We start from the raw sequence: 26,700 nt of genomic DNA on the forward strand, positions 1-26,700 counted from the left end.
TGCTTTACAAACAAAGCTTTATTTACAGTTCCAAAGTCTACAAATATGTACATGTTTGTAAAGTAAACCGTTCATTCACCAACAATCACTGAGGTGCCAGTAAAAGTGGGTCTGATAGGCTTGTATATTTACACCCATATAAGTATTATACAAGCCAAGTGCACTTGGTGCACTCACAGCACATTAATATAAATATTCATCAACATTTTAAACAAATAAAGGGAGTAATTAGCAAGGTGGGGTTAACTTAATAAATCTAACTAGGACCAGATATTCATCTCCTGCTTCAGAAAAGAAAAGGCTCCCCTCTACACCAAGATGATGAAAGTTTTAGACAGACGATAGGTCGAAAAGGTGTTCAGTCTACTACATGAAGCACTGCATAGTTACAACAGAGAAGGTTACTTTCTCCAATATACAATCAATTCGAGAAGACAATCTGGGAGAGTTGAGGTTGGCATCACATTTTTGGTACATTATCTAACCAGCGCTTATATATAAAAAAAAAAAAAAACATTGAGGGTAGAAATAGGTTCAAGTTAAGGTCACTTCAGCTTATAGTCAGAAAGAAAAGATCTGCCTTGTACATAAGCTAGAAAAAATTACAGGATGAAAATAAGGTCACAGCCTGCAGAGTGGAGTGAGACTGCGTGTTCATGGAAAATCAATTGGAGAGTCTTTACTGTATCAGAGTAACCACTCAACTGTGTCTACGTGCATCAGGCTGAGGCACAGCAACACGAGAGGGTTAAAAACAAAACTGTACGCTTGGGCATATCAGGAGCGATAAGGCCCAAACTGAAGTCATGAGGCTAGACTTGGTAAACCAGTTAAAAGTTAAAATAAAAAAATAAAAAATAATAAAAAAGAAGAAAGAAAGAAAGAAAGATTATTTTCAGCAGGTGAAAAACACGACATTCAAGGGAGGTCCAAAACATGATGAACAATCAAACAGTGTCCTTACAACATAAAGAGGCACTTGAACTCAACGTTGACTGTCGTCTCCTGGCTACGTTCTTGGCTGTTGTTTATTAATCTCGAAAGTTTTTGCAGCATTGAGGATGAGGAGACGCTGCGCTAACCAAACGTGCACTTTGAGAGCAGGAGGTGTTGTCTCATGTCGTAGAAAGGAAAAACACTAAGGAGAAAGGCTCAAATCCAGCATTTCAGTACCATAGTACAGTACATTATCCTTTTTTTGTGTCCCACTTTCACACTGTATGCGAAAACTGTAGTTTACCTACTTGACAGCATCCTAAACCTGCTGTATATTGGTAAACAGAAACAACTAATATTCGCTTAAAAAGTCTTAAAATGAAACCAGTAGTATTTTACTTTCTATGGATAGTTACCATTAACACACAGTACAAAAGTGGGACACAAGAATCATTAATGTGACTCTTAAATATTAAAAATGTTCATTTCATTCTCTTAAATCTCTGACATAAAGTCTATTGCCACGTTCACGTTATTTGTGCTTTTACAACTAGATCCTCATAGGTTTGCTTTGAAAAACATTAAAACTCTCCATTTTGACAGGATAATACACAACTCCAGAGTAAACTTGCTGCTCTATCATTTTTTTTTTCTTTTTACAAAATAAATAATGTTTCACACATCGTATCGGCGATGTCCCAGTCGAGGGCTGTCTACATATTTCAGATCAATCAGTGACACATTTCTGTTACTGAAATTAAAAGTATGTTATAAGATTTCAAAGTTTGAAGTCAAACATGTTTTGTTTTTAAATAACTAAAGAAGAAAAGCCACTGCAGAAGGAGGATGACTGACAGCAAGATGAGTTTAAGGCAAATGTGCCACCCCGATGCACAATGACTTCTAATAAAAAGGTGACGAATTAAATCACTGATTGTAGTGTAGATTGTACAAAAGAAAATGTGCCACTGATCAACCAACTGTCCACCTACATTAGTTGTTATATGTACACTTTTTTTTTTGTTTGTTTATGTCTATTACACTCTCAAACCCTTATACATATTTACGAGATTTAACGATTACATTCAACTGACGGCAGCCCTCTTGGTGATGAGACTCAACAAGTTTGCGGTGTCCTTCAGCAACAAGTCGAAGATGCTGTCCGCCAGCTGCATCTTGACTGACAGCTCATCTTCTTCGTAGCAGACCCACTGAGCCTCCTCCTCGTGGAGCTCCTGTACCTTCACGTCAAATACACAGAGCAGAGGTTGGGGTGTGTTGAAGTCTGTTTCAAGAAATACTCCTTAAAACCACTGATAGAGCGTGTGCACCATTAAAAAAATGGGAGTTTTACCCGTTTGGGTACAAAGGATAGGAATTAGAAACAAAACTGACTATAAACATTTCACTTTATTTCATTTATAAACTTGATTGCAACTCATTGATTTAATTTTTTGCCTCGTCGCTTATTTTGGAATGACTGTTTTTTTTTTTTTTTGCTGTGATTACATCTAGCTACAGTAAACCCTGCATATTTGTGGTTCATCACTGGCAAATTTGCATGTTTTTTTTTTTCTCAGAACATTTTCTCACTTATTTGCTAAAAATCTAATCTATTTGCTCTCTTTGTGCGCTGACCAAAGCAACAGAAGTATGACACTGGCACCATCTGGTGGAATCACTGTGTAATTAATTGATAGTGTTTGGAGATGTCTTGTGTTAGTGGTCCTTGAATGCACTTAGTGCACAGTCAAAATGAAACTCAATGTATGTTTCCACTTCTCTCCAGATGCAGTAACAGCCCAAATATTTTACTGAGTTTTGAATACTTTTACAACTGAATAGTGGTTTATGTAACATGGGTAGATGATTGTATACAAGCTAAATGCTGTTCATGACATCAGAATGTTTAAAACACAATCTCATTTGCATGCAAAATCTTGAGAGTTATATAAAAACATGAACTACATGTGAAATTCATTCATTATTTGTACTACATATCCTCAAAAAACTCCCAATTCTGCACGGTGCTGTCATGTAATTGTGTGTGTGTTTACCAGTATTTGATCAACTCTGTCTCGTTTCTTTCGGCCAAATTTCAGCATCTTCTGCCAGTCAGACTTTTTATTCTGGTTTTTGGACAAACCGTAAAGTTTTAGAACTTCTTCTGTGACAAATTCCTGAACAAAAGACAATATAAGGTTTTCGATTAGTAACAATGTTTTGGATATGTGGCGGTGTTTTGGAGGCAATCAAATCATACCTGCACTTTATTGATGTCTCCTGGCGTCTTGACTCGGTGGGAAAAGGCGGGCCTGACTCGCTGTGGCTTAACCCACTCAGGCTGATTGGCGTTGGGGTCTTCAGCGTAGATTTCCTGGAGGATCTCCCACGTCAGGTCATACACAGCCTGTGGGAATACAGGCCTTTTATTATCTTTTTGATTGTATACGTTAGTTTTGTTTGATAGAATATGTCCACGATGTCTAATTGCTTGTCTGGAGTGCCTGGCGAACAATCAAGTGTGAACCCCAAATAGTGCCTAATGTGTTATCACCTGTTTGTAGCTGCGGATGGAGAGGGCCTTCTGGTCTTCTGTGCTGTCCTCAACAACCAAAAACTCTTTGGAAGGTTTGGGGCAGGCCATGTGTGATAGTGAAACCCTTCCTTCCTTTGCAAGGTCACAGCTCTCCCATATCTCCTGAATAGCAGTATGGACCATGTTTTCCACCTCGCCAGCTGAGTGGGGCACCACCATGGCAGGTTGTTCTGGCAGTTTGGGGGGTAGGGGAAGCGGAAGCGCGGGTCTCGGTGGCGTCTTTGCTGACTGGTCTCCATCTCGGTGCGGCGTCAGTCCCCTCAGGGAATCTTCAGACCTTCCCACGTCTGCTCCCAGCCTCGTCTCGTTGTCCCTCTGCTTCTGTTGGAGTCTCTGCTGTTCCCTACGTGAGCTGAGGCCAAAGTCCTCATCAAACCAATCCTGATCGTCGCCAAGCTCGTCCAGCAGATCGCGGTTCAGTTCCAGCTCAGCAAGTCGCTTGGCAAGCTCTTCTTGCCCGCTGGCTCCCAAAATTGGACTTTCCTGTTGTAAAAAGAAAAATGCTTTAATACTTTTATCTATTCTTTCTCTGCTCGATTAGATACAAGTTGGCCGCATAACATTGGACTTTGGTTGCAACAAAAAAAATCAATTGAAAGGGGCAAATCAATACGTTCTGTTTGTCAGTTGTCTTTACCTCTCAAAATTTCTTTGAAACTGTTATTCAACCATCAAAGCACCATCTTTCTGTATTACCTGCCTTTGCAATAATGGGAAGAATTAAGAATAAATGTATTATTGTATTGTAGTGTTTGAAGTGCATCTCTTTATATAGGAGGCATTTCAAATATTTGCCTTTCTAGTTTAGCTACATTAGGTAAAACAATTATTAAATATACCGTTGATTACTCAAAATGGCGGAGGATCATTTTATATATATATATATATATATATATATATATATATATATATATTAGTGGTATCAAAATTGGTGTGTTAATTTTGTATTAATTTAAAGTTCCTTTAACACCACTATTTTTTTTTAAATGCGGGATTATTAACCAACCCTTACTTGGAAAGCCTGTATTGGGGGAATTCCAGTCATGTCCACATTAAAATTTAACAGTAATGAATTTAACAATAATGCATATATTTGTGGAGACTGGGTGAAGTTCTATTTTACAATTTTAAAAATGTGAAGAATTTCGCAAATTAATGTCCGTCTTACAAATGCAATTATGCCATCTAGTGGCAGAAAAATAACCAATATAACACGTTTTATTTGAATGTTATTTTTTTTTACAGTACAGTACATCTTTAAATTTTAACTCAATTTTATGAATTATTATGAAATGACTTCATCAATGACTAAAGGATGCAGCCGTATTTCTATTAGTTGAAAATTTTTTTTCCCACTTATGTTGAGTATGACAACATAAAATTAAAATTTTATTGTACATTTAGATCAGATCTAAAAATGTATTTTAATATATAAAAAAACTACAGGCTGAATTCTAGATAAAGCTTTTGCAGTTGGTGTCATCAGCAGTTGGTGGGTAATATAATTTACAACATTCTAAGTTAGATTTACTAAGGTGAAGAATCAGGCTCACCGGTCGGTTACAAAACTCTGGCGAGGACGGCTCCTCTTCGGGTAAAAAGGAAGACAGAGCATCTTGTGGTTCCAATAACGAAATAATCCCTTGTTCCTCTGACTCGAGAACTCCTCCGTTGAGCTGATTGGAAGCCTCAATTTTCTGCTCTTTAGCCCTTTTAATCTGAAGCAAATGTTGAACGGTGTCAATCACAAAGTTACTTAGTAGTTTGTCTGCTAATATGTATGGAGAAATTTGATCCTTCTGCGTGTTCTTGTGATCACCAGCTTCATGGGTAACCTCAGAAAGTATCAACTGGGTATCTGAGCCTAACTCGTCCTTTTCAGCTATTGCAGAAATCTCGTGATTATTTGGTGGCACATACTGGTCTAGTACATCATCTATCCCAGCTACTGCAGAAATCTCCTGACTATCTGTTGGTGTGGACTGATCAAGAGAGTGATCCTTCTCAACTACGGCAATTTCCTGACTACTTGGTGGCAAGTACTGATCTAGCACATTTTTCTTCTCGTGATTGTCCGTTAATTCCTGACCATTCTGTGGTATGGACAGGTTGTGACGTTGGGAATCGAGCTGCGTTTCATCTTTTGGTAGTTCCTGGTTTTTGAGGTTTTGCTCTAGGTTAGCTACTACATCTGTGAACTCTAAGATTACATCATTTTGAGAGGTTTCTTCACTTTTCTCCAGACTTTGTATCTTTTCAGATATATCCTCTTCACTTTTATGTTGCTCCTCACACAGCTCTGACACATCAGAATACGGTTCGTCGTGTCCTGCAGCGTCTGTGAAGATCTTGTTGGACAGATGAGTGATCTTTTCAGGGGGTGCAAAGATCCCATGACGTTCTTGGCATTCAAAGTACACAACTCCATTGTAGGTGCCGCAGTTGCTCCCCTCAGACTTGTCTAACTCCACACCAGCCCAAAAGCCTCCAGCAAAGCTGGTTGAGCCTTTGAATCTTAGTGTCCCAGGCTGGACGTTACCAACAAGAACACGGTCTCCGATGTTGAAATTTGGCATTTCATCTATAGTGAAAGGGAAAGGGCCATGAGCGTGAGAGATGGGCGCTGGGGAGATGGAATTTATGCTCTGGCTATCATTGTTAGAATCTTCAGTTTCCTGAAGATCTACTTGTCGATCAGATTCTTGGCTTGCAACACTATTAACAGACAAGTGACTCAAGTCTTCTGCAATCTCCTCTTCAATCTCTTCCTCTTGACTGCTAAACGGGATTGCAGTTTGGCAAACTGAGTCCGGCTTGGAAATATGCTGTTCCTTCCTGGGTAAAGAAGTTACCGATGATTCAAAGTCATCTTGGTAAGAAACCTGGACATCCCTTAACGTTGCCTGCTTCACTGAGGAGATTACATCCAAGTCCGGCCTACAAGAATGGTCAATGGATGGGGGTTTCTCATTAGCATGTGCGATGAGGTCCGCTGCAGCAGAAGGTGATTCCAACACAGTGTTATCTTTCTCAGACTCAATTATTTGTGACTGGGCATCTTCAGTAGATATTCTTAAAGTAGAGTCTGGTGACTGACACCGCTCTTGACCCGAAGTCAGGGAATCTGAGTCGCCGTGTGTCGGGGATGGAGGCACAGCTTCAATATCGAGTTCTTCAGATACCGAGGTAGATCTGTTATGATCTGAATGAAGGAGCGACACGTCATAAATATAGTCAAAATACATAGCATTAATAAACAATTAAGAAAAGAGAAAAACAAACATACTTTGGTGAAATGATGAATTACTTCCCACAGTCGGTATTTCACTGGTTTCAGACCTGAAAATATTACACTTTTAGTTTAATTTATTTTCTAACATGTATAATAATGGATTTGATTTATTACAAATTTGTGTACCTTTTGACAGGCGACAAGATGCCGGATTGATCTAAAACTAAGGTAGACTCCTTCTTCTGATACTTGCTGTGAGGAGCTGATGCAGGTTCTTTGTTTAGTTCTGCCTTAGTTTTCCCAATGTAGTTGTCATAGGTCTGAAAATAAAAATAGGATAGAAATATAACTGTAACAAAAAAAAAACAAAAAAAAACAAAAAAAACCAAACAAACAAAAACACGACAAACACTAAACCCGTAGAAAATACACAATATTTACCTCTAGCTGTTTCAGCAGGCTGGCCTCTTGTGCTTTCAGGCGCTCCTTCTGCCTCATCTTCTGCTCCTTTTTGAGCTGACTCGCCATTGACTTGCGTTTTCTCAGCTCCTCTTTCAGGGCCCTGATACGGCTCTCTATGTCACACTGCTCTGAAATAGGTTCTGAAAAGCAAATGTGAAAAATACATCACAGAATGTGTGAGCAAAATCAGACCTGTGTGATTAGCATTAGCAAAGTGTAATCCAACTTGGGCCCGCTCAAACTTAAATCTAATTCTTTAGGGATTAGAGTATGTTTTCCTTATGTGTAAAGTCCACTTATAAGCTACTTGACAAACTATTTCTGCATAATACAATAATAGAAACACATTTGGAGTTACATACTTTTCAGATGAATTTGTTGATTAAACTACATACATTTGGTACTTTGGTAGATTCCTTTACCAATTTTCATTTTTTTGTTGTACTGAGTGAGGTACTTTGTCATCTCTTTTCTTGCTGCACAGTGTAACTTGCTTGCAGCATCACATTGCAAATGACAACACATTGTTTATCCTTTCTACTTGCCTTATTACAACTTTTTGGGAGTGACAGTAAAGACATCATACTGGGCTCAGGTTTCAAAGCTTACATGCCTAGTTATGTTGCTAAAGCTTGATTGATTGATTGCTAAACTCACCAGTCTGTGAAGCCACTGGTGTTTCTGTGGGCCTACTTGGGGCATGTTTGGATATTTGGAACGAGGAGTGAAGCTGCATCTTGCTCGCACTGCTATCAGAGGGAGAGGCACGATTGTGGCTGCCTTTGATTGGAGAAGACTGAACAGAGAAGAGATATATTGCTTTAGGATGACAATATCAGTGTGCAGCAACTTTAAGTAACAACAAAATGCTGCACAGACATTTTATGATAACAGACATTCTATGTGAAGACCATCTTAGAGTAGCTATATGCATTTGTGCAAACCTGTTTGCTGAGTGCAAGGGAAGCAAAGTCCTCAATGTAATTTGTAGGGCTGCATAGGTTCGAAGCAAGCGTCATTTCAGCCACTGATGCAGGCTGTGCTGAGGATGGACTTCTTGGTTCCTGGAAATGTCCTTCTGTGTGTATACTGCACTCAGATGTTGCTGAGGAATAATCATCTTCAGTCACATACTCTGAAAACAAAGCCACACACAAAAAAAAACAAACAGATGATTTTGTATTGGAAAATTTTTTGATGTTATAATCACAAGTCACAATTTAAGAATTTGATCACCTTTCTCACTAATCACTCTTGTTTCTGAGTTTCGATGGCGACTGGACTTTGGGATAATTTCCGAGATTGCCTTGCTTCGATTCTTTGATATGACAGCGTCCTCCCCCCATCTTGCCAGGGCCTCCTTTTCTATCCTCCGGACTTCTGCCTCCTCTTGATCAAGACGCTTTTTCCACTGCAGCAGCTCTTCAGCATGACGGCGCCTCTGCATCAACTGCTGCTCCCGCTTAGTCAGGAATCTAATAGGTGGATGGTAGGAATAATGCAAAAGAAAAATGCAGAGAAGTGTGTGTGGAGGGGGAGGGAAAGAAAAGAGAAAAATTAAAATGTGATTAAAAAAAGAAGTGTAACAGGAGATAGTACTGGTAAACCAGGAAAAATGGTAATGAACAAGGGCCAAGTAGGAGAAAGACGTTTAGCATCACCAAAAAGTTCAAAGCAGGCAGATTCAAATCACCAAGATAACCGTTTTCACAGCAAACTCACTTCAAACATGCTTTACATGATCTACAAGTACTTCCAACTAATCATATAAGTGAGGAAGATCCATCAACCAAAGGTGATTACAGAGTAGCAAGAAAAAAATAGTTAATTTGAGCAACAAGTTGAATCCCTGAGATACTGTACTCCAAAATATACAGGGTCAGGCAAAATGATCTGACACATTTGTAGGTTTAATAAAAGACAAATAAAGTAAAGTTTCATTTACGTGTTTCTTTCATTTGACCAATTGAAAGTACTTTACAGTAAACAATATAAAGGCTAATAAAGTGGCGTCTCAATAACACAAATACTGTTACGCCTCTGTATTTATTCTTGATCAAATTTAAATGTTAGTCTATTTTCCTAATTCAAAGTGGCAGATCAGACACTGAAGAATCATCGACTTATTCTCTTGCAGAAAAATGGGGGCTTTCTACTTATCAGCCTGAGCTGTGCAGCAGTTACCCAAAAATGAGGGGCAATTAAGATATATTGGATTATTTACGTAGACTACCTTTGTGCCACTCTTCTAAATATAATTATTTTAATTCCATGCGATAGTGCGGCCTAATTTATAACCTTTTGGATTAATGACTACCACCAAAGTACAAAGAAATTGAATCTGCAGCTCTTGTAAACCTGTAAGCCGAGAAAGAAAAGAGACGCTTTAAATTCAACGCCACAGAAATTAGTACAAATTGCAGAATGGAGTCAAGACTTCCCATCCAACAAGGAAAGGTACAATGAAAATATGCATAATCTTTGACCTTCTCGAATCAGCCACTGCACATTACTGGACTCTCATTCGAAAATTATTGTGACTACATTTAGTGTCTTGGGATTTTTAAAGCCAATGTGATGTTGTCAAAAGTTTAGCTTATTTCAACATATCTTTCCTTGTACATTTATAACGCCCCTCATCACAAATGCCTTCCTGCAAAGAAAAACAACAAAACAAAAAAAATCCTGAAGCCTCAGAAACCCCAAACTCATCATATCAGACATCATTGTCCGCGACACCCTTGTGAGGGGGCCCATTGTTGAACACAAGATTTTCCATTGGGAGAAGGAGGAGGTGAAGGTGAGTTGAGGGTGGGTGCCCAGGCTAGGTGCAAGTGCGGCAAAAGATTTAGGGAGAACTGCACAGTACCTGTCCAACTGGTTGTAGATAAAGAGCTGGAATTTAGGATGAAGACTGGGAAGACAGACACTAAGGGAGGCCCAGTGCTGGGCAGTGAACACAGAGAAGAAGCAGTGGACGGGAGAACAGTCTCTACAACATACACATGCAACACAGCAAACATATCAAGCACACGGACATGTGAAATGTAGGAGAAACGCAATGTGACAGGAACAAAAAGCAAAACAAGGGAACAAAGGGAAGGAAACAAGTAGAGAAAGAGGGAGAGAAAAGAACCACATGAGCATGTGTTTTGTGTGTCTTGTTGTAAACAGTCAGCTGTCCGCAGTGATAGTTAATTTTCAAACATTTAGGCATGCATTAATAATAAATGTGTTTGCAATTTTAAAAAGTACTCGTTCATTATGCTAACAAAAGAATCTGCCATGCCTGAGTGATTGCCCATTTGTCTTTTTAGGGACATTGCACAATATGGAGGAAGGCAATTACGGTAGCATAAGTGGGCAAATGGTTGTAAAATAATGCGAGAGTAGACAACAAAGCACCCCCAGTGAAAGGTGATCAATGTTAGTAATGTTCGTTATATCTGTTATATTTTCTAAACATAGCACATATGAATTGACATGCAGGTAAGGAAGCATAATGCTGTACTATAATTGCAAAACTAATATCACCCAATTGAAAGAACCACCATCACAGAAGTGAAGTGTGAAATTTTAAATTGTAGAAAAATAAACCCAACTGTTTGAACTACTCAGCTGTGAAAAGCTCTGCAATCACATGACCTAAGCTGGTAGTCAAGACAAAAAAGCCTGATTAATTCCAATCACATGCAGCTACTGGTCAATGAAAACAAGTAGGAACAAAAACAGAATTGGGGATGCACTGATACCACTTTTCAGGCCAAGTATAAGTACTTATATTTGAGCACTCAATACCAATTACAGTATAATTAAATATTATTTTAAAAAAAAGCTATTCTTAAACATGTTATTTGTCACTCAAGTGTGAAACTTTTTAGAGCTAGCAATAGCAAAACAGTCGACCCCCACCATTCACGGAGATAGGGATCGGGCCGGGCGAAAATCTGTGTATAACTGAAATACATTGAATGGATAGATGGTAGATAGATAAATGGGTTTTTTTTTCTTCAAAAAACATTGATAAAATCATTACACAATTTCCCAGAAAAAAAGGGGGGAGAAACATGGGAAATGAATCCCCGGGGGGAGAGGTGAACCCAAAATATGAAAAATATAAATATACTAAAAAAAAATATATATATATATATATATATATATATATATATATATATATATATATATATATATATATATATATATATATATATATATATATATACATACTGATACTGCTATCAGTGCATCCATACTAAAAAAAAAAAAAAGAATGAAAAAGAATGAAAAGAAAATTAAAAATTTGAAAATCTAACCTCCAACACAGGACAAATGATTAAATGGGGCAGTGCATTACTGTGAAAGCTGGTTGAGTGTGACTAATAGCAAAACATGGAGCATATACTTCTTTTCAGATCCACAACAAGAAAAAGAGGAAATGCAGTTGAATAATTGTTTCAGTGTCTAATCAGATTTTAGCACTCAACACTCAGAGTTGATCGTTGCAACAAGGGTGATGGAGGTTCTCAAAAACCACAAAAATTGTATTAATGAAGAAGAGCATTTACTTTTCATCCATGCGAGAACGCATCTTCTTGAGTTTCTGCATGATGCTGCTGGTCTCACTTGCGGAGATGGAAGGGGATGGCGATGGTGTGCGACTGTCATCGGATGGTCTCATATTGGAACGCGCTGCTTCTGACACCGGCGTTTCTGACACTGGAGAATCCTGGGGAACAAATTGAGTTTAAAAATTCAGTTCACATTCTCGACTTGAAGAAGTTTAAAGTTGACCATTCTTCTGTGATGATTAACGACTGCTGTACTACTTACAGGCGGCGCGTCACACCCAGCAGACTTAAGACGCTCTTTTAGTCTCTGTGTTGAGGTCCTCATTCGCTCAATCTCCTCTTGCTGCTTCAACAACAGCTGTTTTTCTTTCCTTGCTACCTTATTTGCTTCTTGAAGACGCTTGATCTCAGCCTAAGGTTACAAAATATTAAAAAAATCATAAGCTCAAAGTTATGGGTCACTAGATTAGGATGTGCATGTGTGGTGTTAACTGTCAACTACCTGCTCCTCCTGAAGTCTCAACAAAAGGCCCTTCTGCCTCTTTCTGATAGGCGGCAATTTATCATCCTCGCCCTTGTTCCTCAGCTGCTTTTTCTGGTGCTCCAACCACGCCAGCTCAGTTCTGATCTTTTCCTTGACAGCTTTCTGGCGTAGACGCAGCAGAGCATTCTGATGCTGCAGTCGTAGGTCCTCATCTTTCATGTGCTGACGCACCATGTCCATGGTGAAGCGGGAAAAGCTGTCCTTCCCACCAGAAAAGGCCATACTTGGATTCTGATGCTGCGAGAGAAAATGCCATATAATAATTTCAGGCTAAGGCTGGTGAAAACACAATTGATACAAAACAAAAGGAAATTAAAGTAAGTGAGACAATCCATTGTGAGTGCAAATGTGACATTGAACTATACCTACCAGTGGAGATCCACATTGGGATGTTTAGGTGTACCTATGGAAGTGATTACACAAAACTCGATGGCAGAACAGGACTCTCACCTTTGCATTATAATGTGACCCTGAGATTAAGGTTGCGCTGTCATTTGCGGCTTCATCATCTGAATCTTCATGGTGGTGTGACCTGTTTTCCAAAGAACTACGACTGTGCACCTTAGATGGCAGCAGAGAGCTGAAGGAGCGCTCTTCCACCTCATCCTCCGTTCTCGAGTCGAACTTGAAAGAGAACTCTGAGAAACGAGAAAAGCATAGTGCAGTGTCCATTGTAATTCATGGCAGAATGTAAGAATGCTGCACAAAAACAGAACTGTGAGCTTAAAATTCACTGGAGGTGTGCTTTTTATGTGGTACCTTTGTCATCAGCTACAGAGGGGATGCTTTCACTACAGAGGGAATCATTGTCCGCAGTGGGACAATCCTCTATTGAATTGCTGTCTGCTTCCCTCTCTGCCTGCTTGTCATCTTCTTTCTTCCATACCAATTCTGTTTCTTGTTTGTTTACTTCCTGGATATGTTTTCTAGATGTGTGTGAGGGGCTATTGGGACAGCTATCATCTGCACCACTTTAGAAACAAGAAGAAAAAATGCGTTATACTTTTTTTTTCTCATGTTCACTCTTTCAATGAGACTGGCGTTATATAAATAAGTATAGCTAGTACATGAGGCTGGGTCTTTGCATGGGACGTGAATCAGTATGGCTGAGACTGCGACTTGATTCATCTCTCTGGAAGCTGAAAGAATTCAATTCCATGAAATTATTACACATTATATTGTAGTTAATACTTCAGTGAGCTAAGATTTGTTTCTGAATCTTACCTGTCGGAATCCGATTTGCTCTGCTTTTCCCGACTGTGCTTGGGCAGAACCGAAGACTCAGGGGCAACAGACAAAGCCAGAGCTCCTTCGATCTGAGTCCGCGCCAAATCTGTTAACTGGAAGGCAAAAATTCACACACAGATGACAAATTGTGCGCTTGTGTCTCCACGAGTAATCATGCATTGCATTTATTTATGGTGACCCAACAATTAGTCGCGTCGAAGAATTGCTAACCTCTTTGATCTGACGTGCCGCTTCAGCTGTGCCTTTTTCAGTTAACACTAGTTTTTCCAGCATTTCTTCATGAGCCTGGCCCAAAGCAAACATCCACTTTAATAAACATGAATCTCTTCATATTAGCAACTGGTAATTTTTTGCTGAGGATAAAGTAACAAATATATCATAAAAATATTTAGTATGAATGTGAATTTGTACCCGGGCTGTTCGCTGCTTGTCTTCTTCCCGCTGCAGCTGAGCCTCCAGAGCCTTTCTTTCTGCCTGGATCTTTTGCTCATAAAGGTCATTCTCATATTTTTGCTGCTCGGACTGTAATGTTTATAAAGAAATGCACATTGAAGTTATTATGTCACTGGACAAAAAAATAAATACAAGTATACATGAAAGTATTAACATCATTGATGTGTGCTTATTGGATGAAATAAAAACCCAAGGCCTTGCCTCACCTTCAGTATTTGTGCAAATGAAGCACTCTCCTGCTGGGCCATCTGCCTCTCCACATCCCCAAGATGTCTCAAGGACTCATCCATGGACTCTTGGTACTGGGTCTCTGCTGTCATATGATGATGCAGGGCAGAAGGAGAATACTGAACATTACCTGAGATGTAAAGGATCAGAATTTTAGAGGTGTGACGATGACGACTCATGACTGGGAAAAGCTAAGGAACTTAACTGTGTAATTTCTCTAGCTTTATTATGAATAAAAAGTCATGCAAACAATGTTAAAGCCATTTAATCTTTTATAAATGTTTGCAATATGTAATTCTTTACCAGTGGCCCTGCTGCTGTTGGGTCCAACACTAAAGTCGTTTCTTGGAAGTTCACAGTGAACATCTGGGGCTGGAGAAGGGTCCAGAAAGCCATAAGGAGGAGTAATTCGTGCTCTTGATGGGGGAGACCTTTGCTGCTTGGCCTGCAATGTTTAGGGAACAGTTTGATTAGATGACTAGACGGTATTACAATGGATAGGTGGTAAATCAATGAAATCTATTGAATGGAAATTGAGAGTATTTATGAATGAGCCACAGATTATTAATCATTTGAAAGACCCAAAAGAACACAAAAGATAATCAGTGTATACTTCCAAAGATTATTACAAGTGAAATATAAGATACACACAATGTAAATAGTAATTCTGAGCAGCAAAACTTCAAATGTCTGGTTTAATGACATTAAATTACTACTATTCTGAACAGAACCAAAAAAATGCTCCTTCACATCCAGCATTAAGGCAAACTGTGCACTGACCTGCGAAGTCATGGGTAGACCAATCAGCCTCTCTACATCCCCAACATGTCTCAATGACTCGTCTATGGACTCCTTGTACTTGAGCTCTGCTGCCACATACTGTTGCAGGGCAGTAGATGGATATTGGAGTTTACCTGAACACAAAGTCAGAGGGAAAGCTCACGTCATCTAATGTCAAATAACACACAATGTTTAAAAAAAAAAAGAAAAAAGAAAGGTTTACCATTTTTTCGAGAATCATTCTTGAGAGACGCTGCGGCTTGAGGCAAACCCAAATCAGGGAAGGCTGAAGGAGAAGCCAGGCTTTGTCGGGATGGTGGAGACATTTTACCCTCTATTGCCACACTAGAAGTCCATAACAGCAACATACAGAACCATAAATCCATGTAGCGATGCAAAGAACAAAACCATCTTTGCAATTTATCCAGTTAAATGGCTGTATAAATACATTTAACATTCTTCCAGAGAAAAGGGTTGCCCCCCACCAAAAAAAAAAAAAAAAAAAAAAAAAAAAAAAAAAAAAAAAAAAAAAAAAAAAAAGAGGGCATCAATGGCACTACCTATAGTCGACTGATCATGCTCTGAATAAACTAATATTAGAATAGACACATTGAGATTAAGATTGAGACAAATTATCAGTGGCACCTCTGCTACACTTTGAGTTGATTAGCAAATAAAGGTCAAAGATAGAGTTTGGAGATGATCATTTATTCGAAGAAAACAACAAAACAAAATGAAACACAAAGAAATCTGAAATGTGACATGAATGCCACCTGGTGGTATATTTTAAAAGCAGAGATTTATTCAATCACCTGTGTGGACTGGAACCATTCTTTGACTCTTGGCTAACTTCGCTGCTATGAAATGACACAAAGTCATCTTCATAGACAGCTGCATCTCCAGGGGAATCTCCAGGTTGAAAAGAGCAAGCAGACGGAGAATTCCTGTCATTCACTGTGCGATGACAAAACAAGACAAATGTTCAGGTGTTTATGTCTACATTTCAAGTACTATCCTATCCTTGCATAAATGGGTACACCAGGCACGGTCATGCAGATTAATTATGAGTAAACTGACCTTTAACATTGAAGTTCTTTAAGTAAATGTTGATTACACTGAAAGGGTCTCCTTTGTTCAATTCCTCCCAGGGCATTTTACTGCTGTTCTCAGGTGTTAATGGTGACGTGAGGGCCAAGCACTTGGCAGCCTCTTTCTGGAAGTCAGTGAGGCGCTGCAATTCCATTCTTTGACCAGCACAGTCACTGGAGCGATTTGTTGCTCTTGAAAGTTGATTGTTGGGAAGATGAGGAGGGCTAACTTCATCCTTACTCAAGCTCCCCTCACTCAGGATGGTGCCTTCACTGATAGAACTGCCACTTGAGTCATGTAAATCTGTCCTATTTCCTCTGTTTTCTTCATCATCTCTATAGGGACTCATTTGAGGCATGTCATGTGTTCTCTCAAAGCCATTGACTTGGTTCATTTCTAGTCCACAGCTGATAGAGTGTTCTGTTCGATCAGCAGGAATTTGTTGTGGTTGCCCTTTGAAAGTGTGCAAATTCCCAGCTCCCGGAAGAGAGGCACTACTGTATGGACTAAGACCTGCGCTTGTTATAAGTCTCTGGATCCTTGATGTCAAGTCGCCATCTTCAAATGTGCCAGGTCCAGCCGCGAAGCCTCTCTCATCAAGATCAGCCCGAGTGGACCATGGGACCAAAATATCCCCATCCAAAGAAGTTATCTCACCAAAGTTGATTCCCACCCGGGCAATCTGCCGGGCTTCACTCTCTATGCGGTTAGAGAGAGCGATGGCTGTGGCCTTGAGTGCGTCAATCCGGGACCTCCTTGACTGACACCAGGTAGGGTTTTCTGCGAAAGTCTGCTTGAAATCACTAGCTGCCACTGTGTTCTCAAGCCTCAGAGGCTGAGCATGGAGAGGGTCATAACTTGTAGTACACCCTAGTGCACCAGTGCTGAAGGCGGAGACGGATTTAACAGCTGGGTTGAGGTCAGGATCAAGTCTCGAAGTAACTCCAACATCCAAATCACCCCTAAAACAGAAATGACAACATAGATGTAAGCAGCAGCTAGCCACAAGTCATTATAAATGTACAGTTGCTCTACTGCTGCAGACTGACTAGAATACAACCCTTTTAAATTTTAAGTACATTTTTATTTTATAATTGACAACAACTCTTATGAAATTAATCGATAATTATTTATTATTTTAAAAATCTATTTATTATTGGAGAGCTTGTTAAATTTAAACTTGTCCAAATTTTCAGAATTCTGAAAGAATGACCTGGTTTTGAACCCAAGGATGGACAAAACTTTTTAGTTGATCATTTGAGCAAAAAGAGGAAGCCATGTAGAGACAAACGAATCTCATCAGAACAAAACGTGAACTGATTACAGTATCAATATTCAACTGTAACTGAAGAAATTGTATATGAATTATGAATGTGGTGTAACCAGGCTGGATCTTTTAAAAATAGAGAAAAGGAGAATGCATATGCCTATATTGTTATTACTGTCCACAGTAGATGGCTGCGGGTCATCTTGCATACATTTACCTTGCTAATTGAGGAGATAGTTGATCAGTCAAAGACCTGTCACTGCTGGAGGGGCTCTGTGGTAGTTCCATCTTCTTATTCTCTTTATCAGACTCTCCAGACGGCTGGTACATTGGTCTCTGTGGTGCAAAGTTGAAACAGGAGTAAGGAAACCACTTAATCAAATTGTATGCAACATATCTGATAAGAAGAAATGACTCTAATGCTTGTGATAAATACCAGTTGATTTGACACAGCAGAAGATTGCGTCTGTGTGGCCTCCCCAAGATGGATCTCATCCATTGTAAGAAGGTTGTAGGTCTCTTCTCGAAACCGTTTCTGCCAAGGGGTCGCTGTTGCCTCTGTGGGGGTGACTACAGTTTTAGCCATTTCCTTTTGTCTTCTGTAGAGCTCCTGAAGCCTCTGGTTTCTTTTCTCCGACTCCTCTTTCAAAGATTTCTTTTCTTCTGCTTGTCGTCTTTTTCTCTCCTCTTTTTGCTTAACCATGTACAGACGGATTTTGTCTGAATCATAGTGGCGCTTCTTCTCCTGAGTGTCAGCCACATTTGTTGACCCCGGTCGATGTGGGGAGGGGTTGGCACTACGGCAACCTCTTGGGGGGCCATATGTTGGCACAGTAGTTCCCCAGAACGAGAGGGGAGTCCTTGTATGAGACAATGATCTTGCTTTCCCCCTCTGACCACCCTTACCTCTCCCAGATTTTGTCCGAGACCTCTCCTCCTCCTCAGCTGCTTTGCACTCGAGCTGTGGGTCATCAAATATGGCCCGAATTTCTGCTGCCAAGAGATCTTTGCCTAAAGGCAATGGGCACTTGTCTTGACGAGCAGATGAGGGGCTAGAAGTGGATGCAGAGTGGCTTTTGGCTTGACCCTGAAACGCACTGCGACTCCTGCCTGTACTTGTAGGGCGAGGGGGGTGGTTTGCTTCAGAGCCTTTGTCAGCACTGGACCGCCGATGGGAAGCTGTAAACAGTTGGGAGTAGGTGGGGGTTAAAACATTTAAACAATGAGATCACGAAAAGCATCACAATGCGTATGATGTATGTCTATGCCAAAACAATACTGTGGACACCAGGTATTTGCAGGGGATAGGGCCCACAAATAAATAAATTCCGTGTATAACTGATGACCATTAAAATATATTGGCTGCTTGTCATCATTTTTTCCAAGGGAAAAAAAACATTTAAGTATGTTTCTCTTCTTGGCCTAGCATGTAAAGACATCACATGGAAGTAACAGGGTGGAGAGTGGGAGATTGCCATGCCAACTTTAAATCATCGAGTGGGAGGTTGTCATGCCAACTTTAATCATCCTGTGCCAAAGAGAAAATCGCAGTCTAGATTTTAAAGAATCTAATCCAGACAGTTGCGAACCACGCTATGTTGAGCCGAGTCGAGCTGGATGCCAATCCCACTCTGCCGCTCCCCGGGGTTCTTGCCGCCAGCAGTGAGAGCAACCTCCTCATCGAATCAGGCCATGCCTCATTGTTCACCCAACCAAAACTGCCAGTCAACCTCAATTTCTTCCGGTCAATGCCAGCCAGTAGAGAAAACGTTAATGGGGCAAAGATAAGCAAGATGACAGTATATTGTCAGTCATTGACTTAATAGATTGTTATTTATTAAAGCTGAATTGTCTTGAAGTATAGCATGTCTTGCATGTAGACATTCAAACGTCATAAAAGACAAGAAAACTTATATTGACACCATCAATTTCATGACACAGCCTGTGCAAAAATGTTGGACCAGTGAGGGCAAAAAAAAGAAAAAAAAAAGAAAAAGATAATTCTCTTAAGGAATGAATCCTTGTCAGACACCTAGCTGATGCAAATAACGAAAAGGCACATTTATGACGTCTGAGTGACACATTCCGAGTGGCTGCTCAAAGCACTCCACCATTTATCACCTATTTTTTTTATCTCTGCATTCTTTTTAGTGTTTTGACACACTGCATAACGATACTCTGCCAAGAGGTGCAAGAAGACCATTTGAGAAACAGCAAAGATGGCAAGATTACAGTTGGGCTGAGTCCGCTGTCTATACTGCAATGGCCTAATGTGTGTTGTAAAAAACAAAAACAGAGGTTTTGTGGTTTAATGTATGGATTGAAGAGTTCACTTGCCCAAACCTGTTTCTTGCAGCTTGTCATCGATATGGTGCCTATTCTCCCTGGCTTGCTTGGGAGCTGTACCAAGTACCTTGTTTACCAGCTTTAAGCCCTCCCGCCAGGAAGCAGGGGTAATCACTGCAAGGAAAATATAATGTTAATATCGTGTTTACTTGTCTAGTGGAGTACAGATATAATAAACTGGCGATGAAAGATCGGAAAGATGTCATTTAAAGGCCCACAGAAATTCAAGTTGTTCCTGGTAATCAAAATACATGCAGACAAACAAGCTTCTGTTTGAACTGATCGGAAGAATCACATGAACTTGGCTGCGGGTTTCGGAGTTATTTATGGCGCCATGCCTCATGAATGAATTCAAACAAGCCAAGCTAGAAGATGTAACAAAAACCATGGATAACATAGACGTGAGGCAGACAAGTGTATGCAACACAAGTCTACTGTCTACATCTGTCTTGGGTTGAAACGAGTGAGTAATTCGAGTACCTTGATGAAAATAAATACTCAAGATTTTTTTTTCTTTAATGCCTTGAGTACCTGTTTATTTGGTGTGCACACAGACGTCTTGTGATAACCACTTGGTCGTTCATTCAATGTGTTATTTTGTCTTCTGTATTCCTAACATTCTTTAAATTTCAACCAAATCCTCGATTTTTCAATACAATTTTCAGTAAGCTATACTAATACCAAAATATTAGCCTTCAATCAGGCATGTTATATATCTAAGCACTGTAAATTTTGGTCAAGTGCAAATTCATCCTTCTTCCTACCTGTTTTTGCATTTTGGCCAGAGGCAGCTTTGTGGATTTTTCTGGTTGGTTTAGGTTCTCTCTCCACGTAACGATGCTTTTCCCGTTGCGGCCTTGTTGCTGAGTTTTCTGTAAAGAAAACACAACAAACAAGTAAGTCATCTGCCCCCGAGGGTCTCGCTCCTCACCTCTAACGCTTATGTTGCGTTTTACCAGCAGACTGCTTTAATGATTCTTTCTGTATGTCCTTGTTTAAACTGTGAAGATCTTCATCTTTGAATGCATTCCCATGAGTAGTACGGGTACTTGCCTCAGTTTTGCTGAAGCCTGAAAAAGAAGCAAACAACTTTAATCATTAGTCATAGAAAATTAATTTCAAAGCTGTACTTCTACTACTATAATAGTCCATGTTACCTCTATAAGTAGGCGCTTGTGGTGCAGCTGCGACCTTCCTTATTTTGGCTGTAGTGCCACCTCTGTTAATCCTGCTGGACGTTATGGGTTGCTCAAGACGGTCCAACGCTTTTTCCTTCTCTGCAGCCTCCTCCTGATTTTTTACCTGCTTTCGAATACGCTCTTTGAGCTTTTCCAGTTTATCATCTGGTTGGTGTCGCCTCAGGTTTTCCAAACGCTGGGAATCAGAGCCTGGACTAGTGGAAGGAGTGCTTTCCCATCTACATAAGTCAGAGGCAGGAGGTAGAAACGGACTGGAGTTTTGAATATCCATGTTCTGGGTGATTTGTGCCTCGGGACTGCCGTCTTCCACAGTTGGGACTGAACTTGTCGCATGTGACAGCTTGGCGTAGGTCTGCAGGGTGTCTGTCACAGTGAGCGGGTCATTAAAGGAGCAGACCTCTGTACTGTCTGCGGGGCGTGTGATGTCTTGGTGCGCGTCTGTCTGCTTGTCCCAAAAATCTTGCTGGTAGATGGGCTTGCTAAGCGGAGCGTTTGATGAAGGGGACAAAGACCCTGACATTGACTGCAGTCTGTAATCCTCCAGCTGAGATGAGGGTTGCGATGGAGGGGTAGACTCTCTGGGGAAAAAACAGATTACATTGGATCAGCAAAGAGGATCAAGACAGTCTTAATTCAACATTCACACATATGGAGGGTGGAGATCTCACATGGATGGTTCCATTTCGTGCACTCATTAACTGACATTACAGTAGATGTATCCAAGAAAATAATATTGTGCACATTTCATTGGATAGTGTTATTGTTAAGACAGAGAAAGTTTTGTTGTGATATGGTTCTTCCATTGCTTTTGGGGGAATTTAAGTTGACATTACATTGAATTTCTAAACTGCAAATGCAACTTACAGTTCACCACTTTTTTCATGGCATCTAAAATATAATATTAGTTTTAATACTAGGTAAAATAGAATTTGAATATGTTAGCATTTTAGATTACCACAAGCCACAAACATCTGACAGGACAGACATAGACAGAAACATTAGTCCAAATTATCAATAACAACCTGTATGAATCCAGCTGTTCCCTGAGCGCCATACTGTTGCTCTGGCTGACATTGCTGTCTTGGGTGGCATTTCTTAGCGGGCTGCGCGAGCGTCTCTTTTTGGAATTTGACCGCTGACGTTCTTTGGACTTCAAGGACCCCCTCGTCTCATCTGTGATGATGAGAAGGCAAACTTAATATCCCATCAATATTTTAGAGATATTAATTCTCTATTTGTCGTAACATGCTTCAGCAACATTTTTGGCATAACCTACTTCTGCTACGGACCGATACAGATAGCTTCTTCTTGGGCGGGTCCATGACAGAGAGGAGGAGGGCTGTTGTCCCAGGAACGGCCTCCACATGGTTTTCTATTCGTCGCAGCTACACATGCAATAATATCATATCATTTGGTGTGTGGTATGCAATTGGTCTATGGACTCAAGTATTGTCTTTGTTAAAAATCAGTCATTCCCATGTTACACTGTCTGATTAATGAAATATAAAATATCAATTACATAACCAACAGCACCCTAACTATTGTACCACATAAATCTGCAATGAAAATGCTACAATGTTTTTTTTTATGCCTTAAATGTAGACAAATAAGATAAGTAGATCAGCATTACAATACAATATTGCTCCTCTGTGGACTTACAGTGGCTTTGGACTGAGGCAAACTGTTCCATGTAGTTAAATCTGTTGAGGAAGATAGTTATGACAAGAAATATCAAATGTGATGTACTGGACACATCAATTTCTTAAAATTAAGCACACTGTTTTGTTACACACCTGTATCAACGTGATCTGTGTGCTGATGAACTGTGACACCAAGGGGCAGAGCCCTCTTACTACTCCTCATCTCACCCATTCACCTGCAGACAAGGTTAGTAAAGAGATTACCTGATATGTAGAATAAGAAAAAAACAAAAGGGAGAATGATGAACCCATGTACTGGGTATGTACGACTGTGATGGTTTGTACTTATTTTTAGCAAACAGAGCAATAAATGCATACAGTGGACCCGTGATTTCAGAATTCACTTATGTACAGATTTTTTTTTCTGAACTGTTCATCCGTTATGTGCAGGAAAATCTTACCTAGTCCTGATTTTCTGTAACATCTCAAAAAAAAAAAAGTCGGATACTCATTGTATTGTTGTAGCATGTTTTAAATTATGAAAACGAACATTACTGTGTCATAAACCCACTAAATCCAAAAGCTAGTTGTCCGCTAAACCAAACTTCCACTGCACAACGAAGGTGGTCGAAGTTCAGTTAGACTGTTATATGTCAGTAAGTGCACATATGTATATGTTGCTTTACAGTACATTCTCCAAACTATAACTGGCAGAAAATCGTTTCCATGTTCGACTGCCAGTCCATGTATTCACTGTGTGGATTCAGAAATTTGGTTATGTAAACAACCAAGCTCTAGCCATTCTACACAACTTAAGCTTATGACGCAGTGGCTTTCCCTAGTAGCCTCAGCTGCATCTGCACCATCGATGTAACGCCTGCGATTTACTTAACAGTCAAATGTCCTTTGTTTTACATAGGAGTGTACAACTTCAGTAATAAGTCTTCATCATCATCTTCATCAGAATTGTTAACATATTGTTAATACCTACAGATGTCAAATACTGTACATTGTGTCTGTGCTTGCTTAGCTGTAAGCTGGTGAGTGTAGTGTAACTTTAAGGGCACAGAAAATGTTTGAAGATGTTTGTAACTAGCATATTAATTAACTATTAATAGAGTTAATTATAATCAGTTGTAGGGGAGTGTCAATTGTTAGCGATAGCGGGGGTCCATTTTAAACTGACATTCAACAAGCTCTTCTAACTTCCAGAACAATGGGCTTCCTCAGACCAAAATCAAAACAAAGAATAAACGCAGAGGAAGAGAAGAACAGTCAGCACTTTCAAACAAGGAAATGAGTCAGCCACAGCCAATTACACATAAAACAGCCCTTGATGCCAATACATAAAGAACACAATCAATCAAGTGCATAAAATGAGCAAGGTTCATTTTGACTCTATATACCCTCTGCTATGACACTCAGTTCTACAGAGCAATGTTATGTCAACTTGTAATTTAAAACTGGTTTTACAACAATTGTCCTTTCCTCTAAATGTCTCCATGAGGGAGGGTGAAACTTGACGATTATCAGATATCATGTGTGTGTGATGTTTACCTAAAAAGACCTGTAATACAAGAGTGCAACAGCCATATAGAATCCAAGTTGGGCAACCATTTTCAAAACACAACACTTTGAGGGCCCTCTCCTCCTCTCAGCGGCAACACAGGCTCATATTGTAGAAGAACACTTCTTGCTTAGTTTGCTTTTTTTTTTTTTTTTTTTTTTTTTTAAAGGGACTTTAAAGAAGAAAAGTCATGCAGCTTGGTATTATGAATCACTTGACAATGCCCTGAGCTCAACACACTCCCTTTCTGACAATGAACAGGAAGCAGCCAGAGCTAGTTACAATTCTAGCTTAGTCATGTATGATGTGTATACCTAAAACCAGGAGTGTCACTTTATAGACAGATGAGCCAACGTAAACAAAATTTTACAATTGACTAACAGACTGAAAAACTGCTTTCAATTAAATTGACATTGTGCTGCTTGGCCCCTGTATAATGAGACATACTAATAAAACGTACATGCCGTGGAGCCGATCTTAGTTCCTCAGTAAGCAGTAATATTTGACGTTCTTCGCAGAGGATAAATAACATGTTTGTACTGTTGTAATATCTGTTGACGTGTTGCTCTACCATGTGTTCAAATATCCGCTGCTTGAAGCTGATAGAAGAGGGAAATTGAACAGAGCTAATGCACAAACCTTTGGCATAGCTGATACAACAATTTAAGAAGCTACTGGTGTACTGAGCAACAGACATCGAACGGGTCGGCCAATAGCAGTTGATGACTACCCGAAAAGACTTGAAAATGATATTATTCGCTTCAAGCTAATTTATTCAAGTGTCACAATTCTTTTTCTCACTTGAAAAGTGAACGGGCTCAAACAAAATGCGGTGTTCTGTCCTGAGTCGTTTAACACATTGAGATGTAAATCGAATACCATGAAATAAAAGACGAAATTATGAATTTCTACATCATTTTCATCATTTATCACATTCATAAAACAAAAACAAAGGAATTTCAATTGACCTTGCCGTTCCAATAATTTTGGTGGGGACTAGTAAATCTAATGATGCCAGTCACACAACTGTCTGAAACCACGTATGGGTAATCAAGGCTGAGGGTATATGAATAATAATAATAATAATAATAATAATAATAATAATAATAATAATAATAAAAAATTCCCCTCAATGTTGCGATTACCATTTAATAAGCAATTATTTTTTCCAGGTGCTCCTCCCATGTATTCTTTTTAACAAACGCAACAAATGAATGAATAAATAAATAAATAAATAAATAAATAAATAAATAAGTGTATTTCAATAAAACATTACATAAACGTTTTTGGTCTCCTTGGTTAGGCTTACGCTAAAATAAAGGCAAAACAGTATTTTTTTAAACACTAAACCAATTTAGCCTTTGCAATTTGGAAATTCTATTCTACTACAACTGTAATGTTGATTTTAATTTGCCTAATTGTTTAGTCCTACTAGTAAAGAAGTACCGTGGTGGCCTAGGTGACATCCAATGCAAAAATGTAAATAAAGTGCTTACATTTATGCATGTTTTGAATTGGAAAATGGAGGTGGCTAACTTGTACGACACGATGTATAACATCACTTTTGTGTACAGTACATATAAACAAGACAATCAAAACTACCTTTAACTGCATTAAAAAAAAAATCTGCAGATTTCTGCATAAACATAATATAGTGGGGGACAACTATAATATCAAGGTTTTATCCACAAGTATTGAAGAATTTGTAAGTTGCTTTGCTACAAACATAAAGCAGCAGAAAGGAATGACCCCCGTGAGGATTCAATATTGCGTTTTAAGGATACGGTTTACGAGATTTGTTGATATACATTTGTACAGTATTTAAATTGCTGACAGTACTTTTGAACAAGGGGTTTAAAACATGTAGTTGATAATCTTCTTAGGGGGTGAACGAACGAAAGGTGGGATGTCACTAGTATGACCTACAATTAAACGATGAGCGTTTAAGTCTTCAAGCGTTTTTACGGCACAAACCCTTTTCGACTTCTAACTTTATTATAACTCATATGATCGTCGGCCCAGGAAATTACCGGACAACTCGAGAGTTCACATTCGAGCTAACCGTCAAGAAGTCGAGAATGAACGCTAAAAAAACAAGGTTAATCAAAATACAATGCTTACCGTTTAAGATGGCGTCGCGAATCATTTAGACGTCCATAGTTACGCTGATAAATTCAGGAAAGGAAAAAGTCCTTGCATCATCAGAACTCTTCAGATCGCTCCAGTAGTCTCTTTGCTAATGTTAGCTTAGCTCCAAGCAGCTAGCAACTACCACTTGTGCTAAGCTAGCAACTTTTTCAGCGACGCGCAGCCATTGTTGCTGTCCGAGACACTCCCTGGAGATGAAAAACAAATTTCACCTGGATAGTTAGTGTTGCGGAAACAAAAAGTTGGTACGCGCTTCTTAGTTTATCTTTGCCGGGTTACAGCCATGAACCTTTCAGAACCACTGAAAACGAAACATCCAAGATGGGGCGCTTTGTGACGGACGACTCAGTCAAATATCGCGAGATTTTGGACACGTCAAAAAAACACGGGGAAA

General features: G+C 39.5%; 1 protein-coding gene across 3 annotated transcripts; it reads right to left on the reverse strand.

The window, feature by feature from the left end:
• On the reverse strand, positions 1-26,631 carry cep350 (centrosomal protein 350). 3 transcript variants are annotated; one of them, XM_077534574.1, is made up of 38 exons: positions 26,280-26,631; positions 22,745-22,827; positions 22,611-22,651; positions 22,228-22,336; positions 21,974-22,124; positions 20,910-21,529; positions 20,709-20,822; positions 20,517-20,624; positions 19,750-19,866; positions 17,843-18,585; positions 17,624-17,742; positions 16,128-17,101; positions 15,863-16,004; positions 15,268-15,395; positions 15,051-15,178; positions 14,574-14,715; positions 14,249-14,400; positions 14,001-14,111; positions 13,800-13,874; positions 13,566-13,681; positions 13,409-13,480; positions 13,101-13,312; positions 12,792-12,979; positions 12,300-12,578; positions 12,060-12,209; positions 11,795-11,955; positions 10,099-10,221; positions 8,466-8,704; positions 8,174-8,364; positions 7,887-8,025; positions 7,209-7,369; positions 6,954-7,087; positions 6,822-6,874; positions 5,089-6,737; positions 3,494-4,018; positions 3,200-3,346; positions 2,994-3,116; positions 1-2,177 (listed from the first exon to the last, which is right to left on the reverse strand). In XM_077534574.1, exons 2-38 carry the CDS (start codon positions 22,821-22,823, stop codon positions 2,022-2,024), a joined length of 8,871 nt encoding a protein of 2,956 aa, XP_077390700.1. In that variant the 5' UTR covers positions 22,824-22,827; positions 26,280-26,631; the 3' UTR covers positions 1-2,021. The 3 variants fall into 3 exon arrangements, with proteins under 3 accessions (XP_077390700.1, XP_077390699.1, XP_077390698.1); XM_077534573.1 differs by having other exon boundaries at positions 14,249-14,355; positions 19,744-19,866; XM_077534572.1 differs by having other exon boundaries at positions 19,744-19,866.
• Between the last annotated feature and the right edge of the window lie 69 nt (positions 26,632-26,700).

Source organism: Festucalex cinctus, chromosome 10 (assembly GCF_051991245.1).
Source record: "Festucalex cinctus isolate MCC-2025b chromosome 10, RoL_Fcin_1.0, whole genome shotgun sequence".
Classification (NCBI taxonomy): Eukaryota; Metazoa; Chordata; class Actinopteri; order Syngnathiformes; family Syngnathidae; genus Festucalex; species Festucalex cinctus.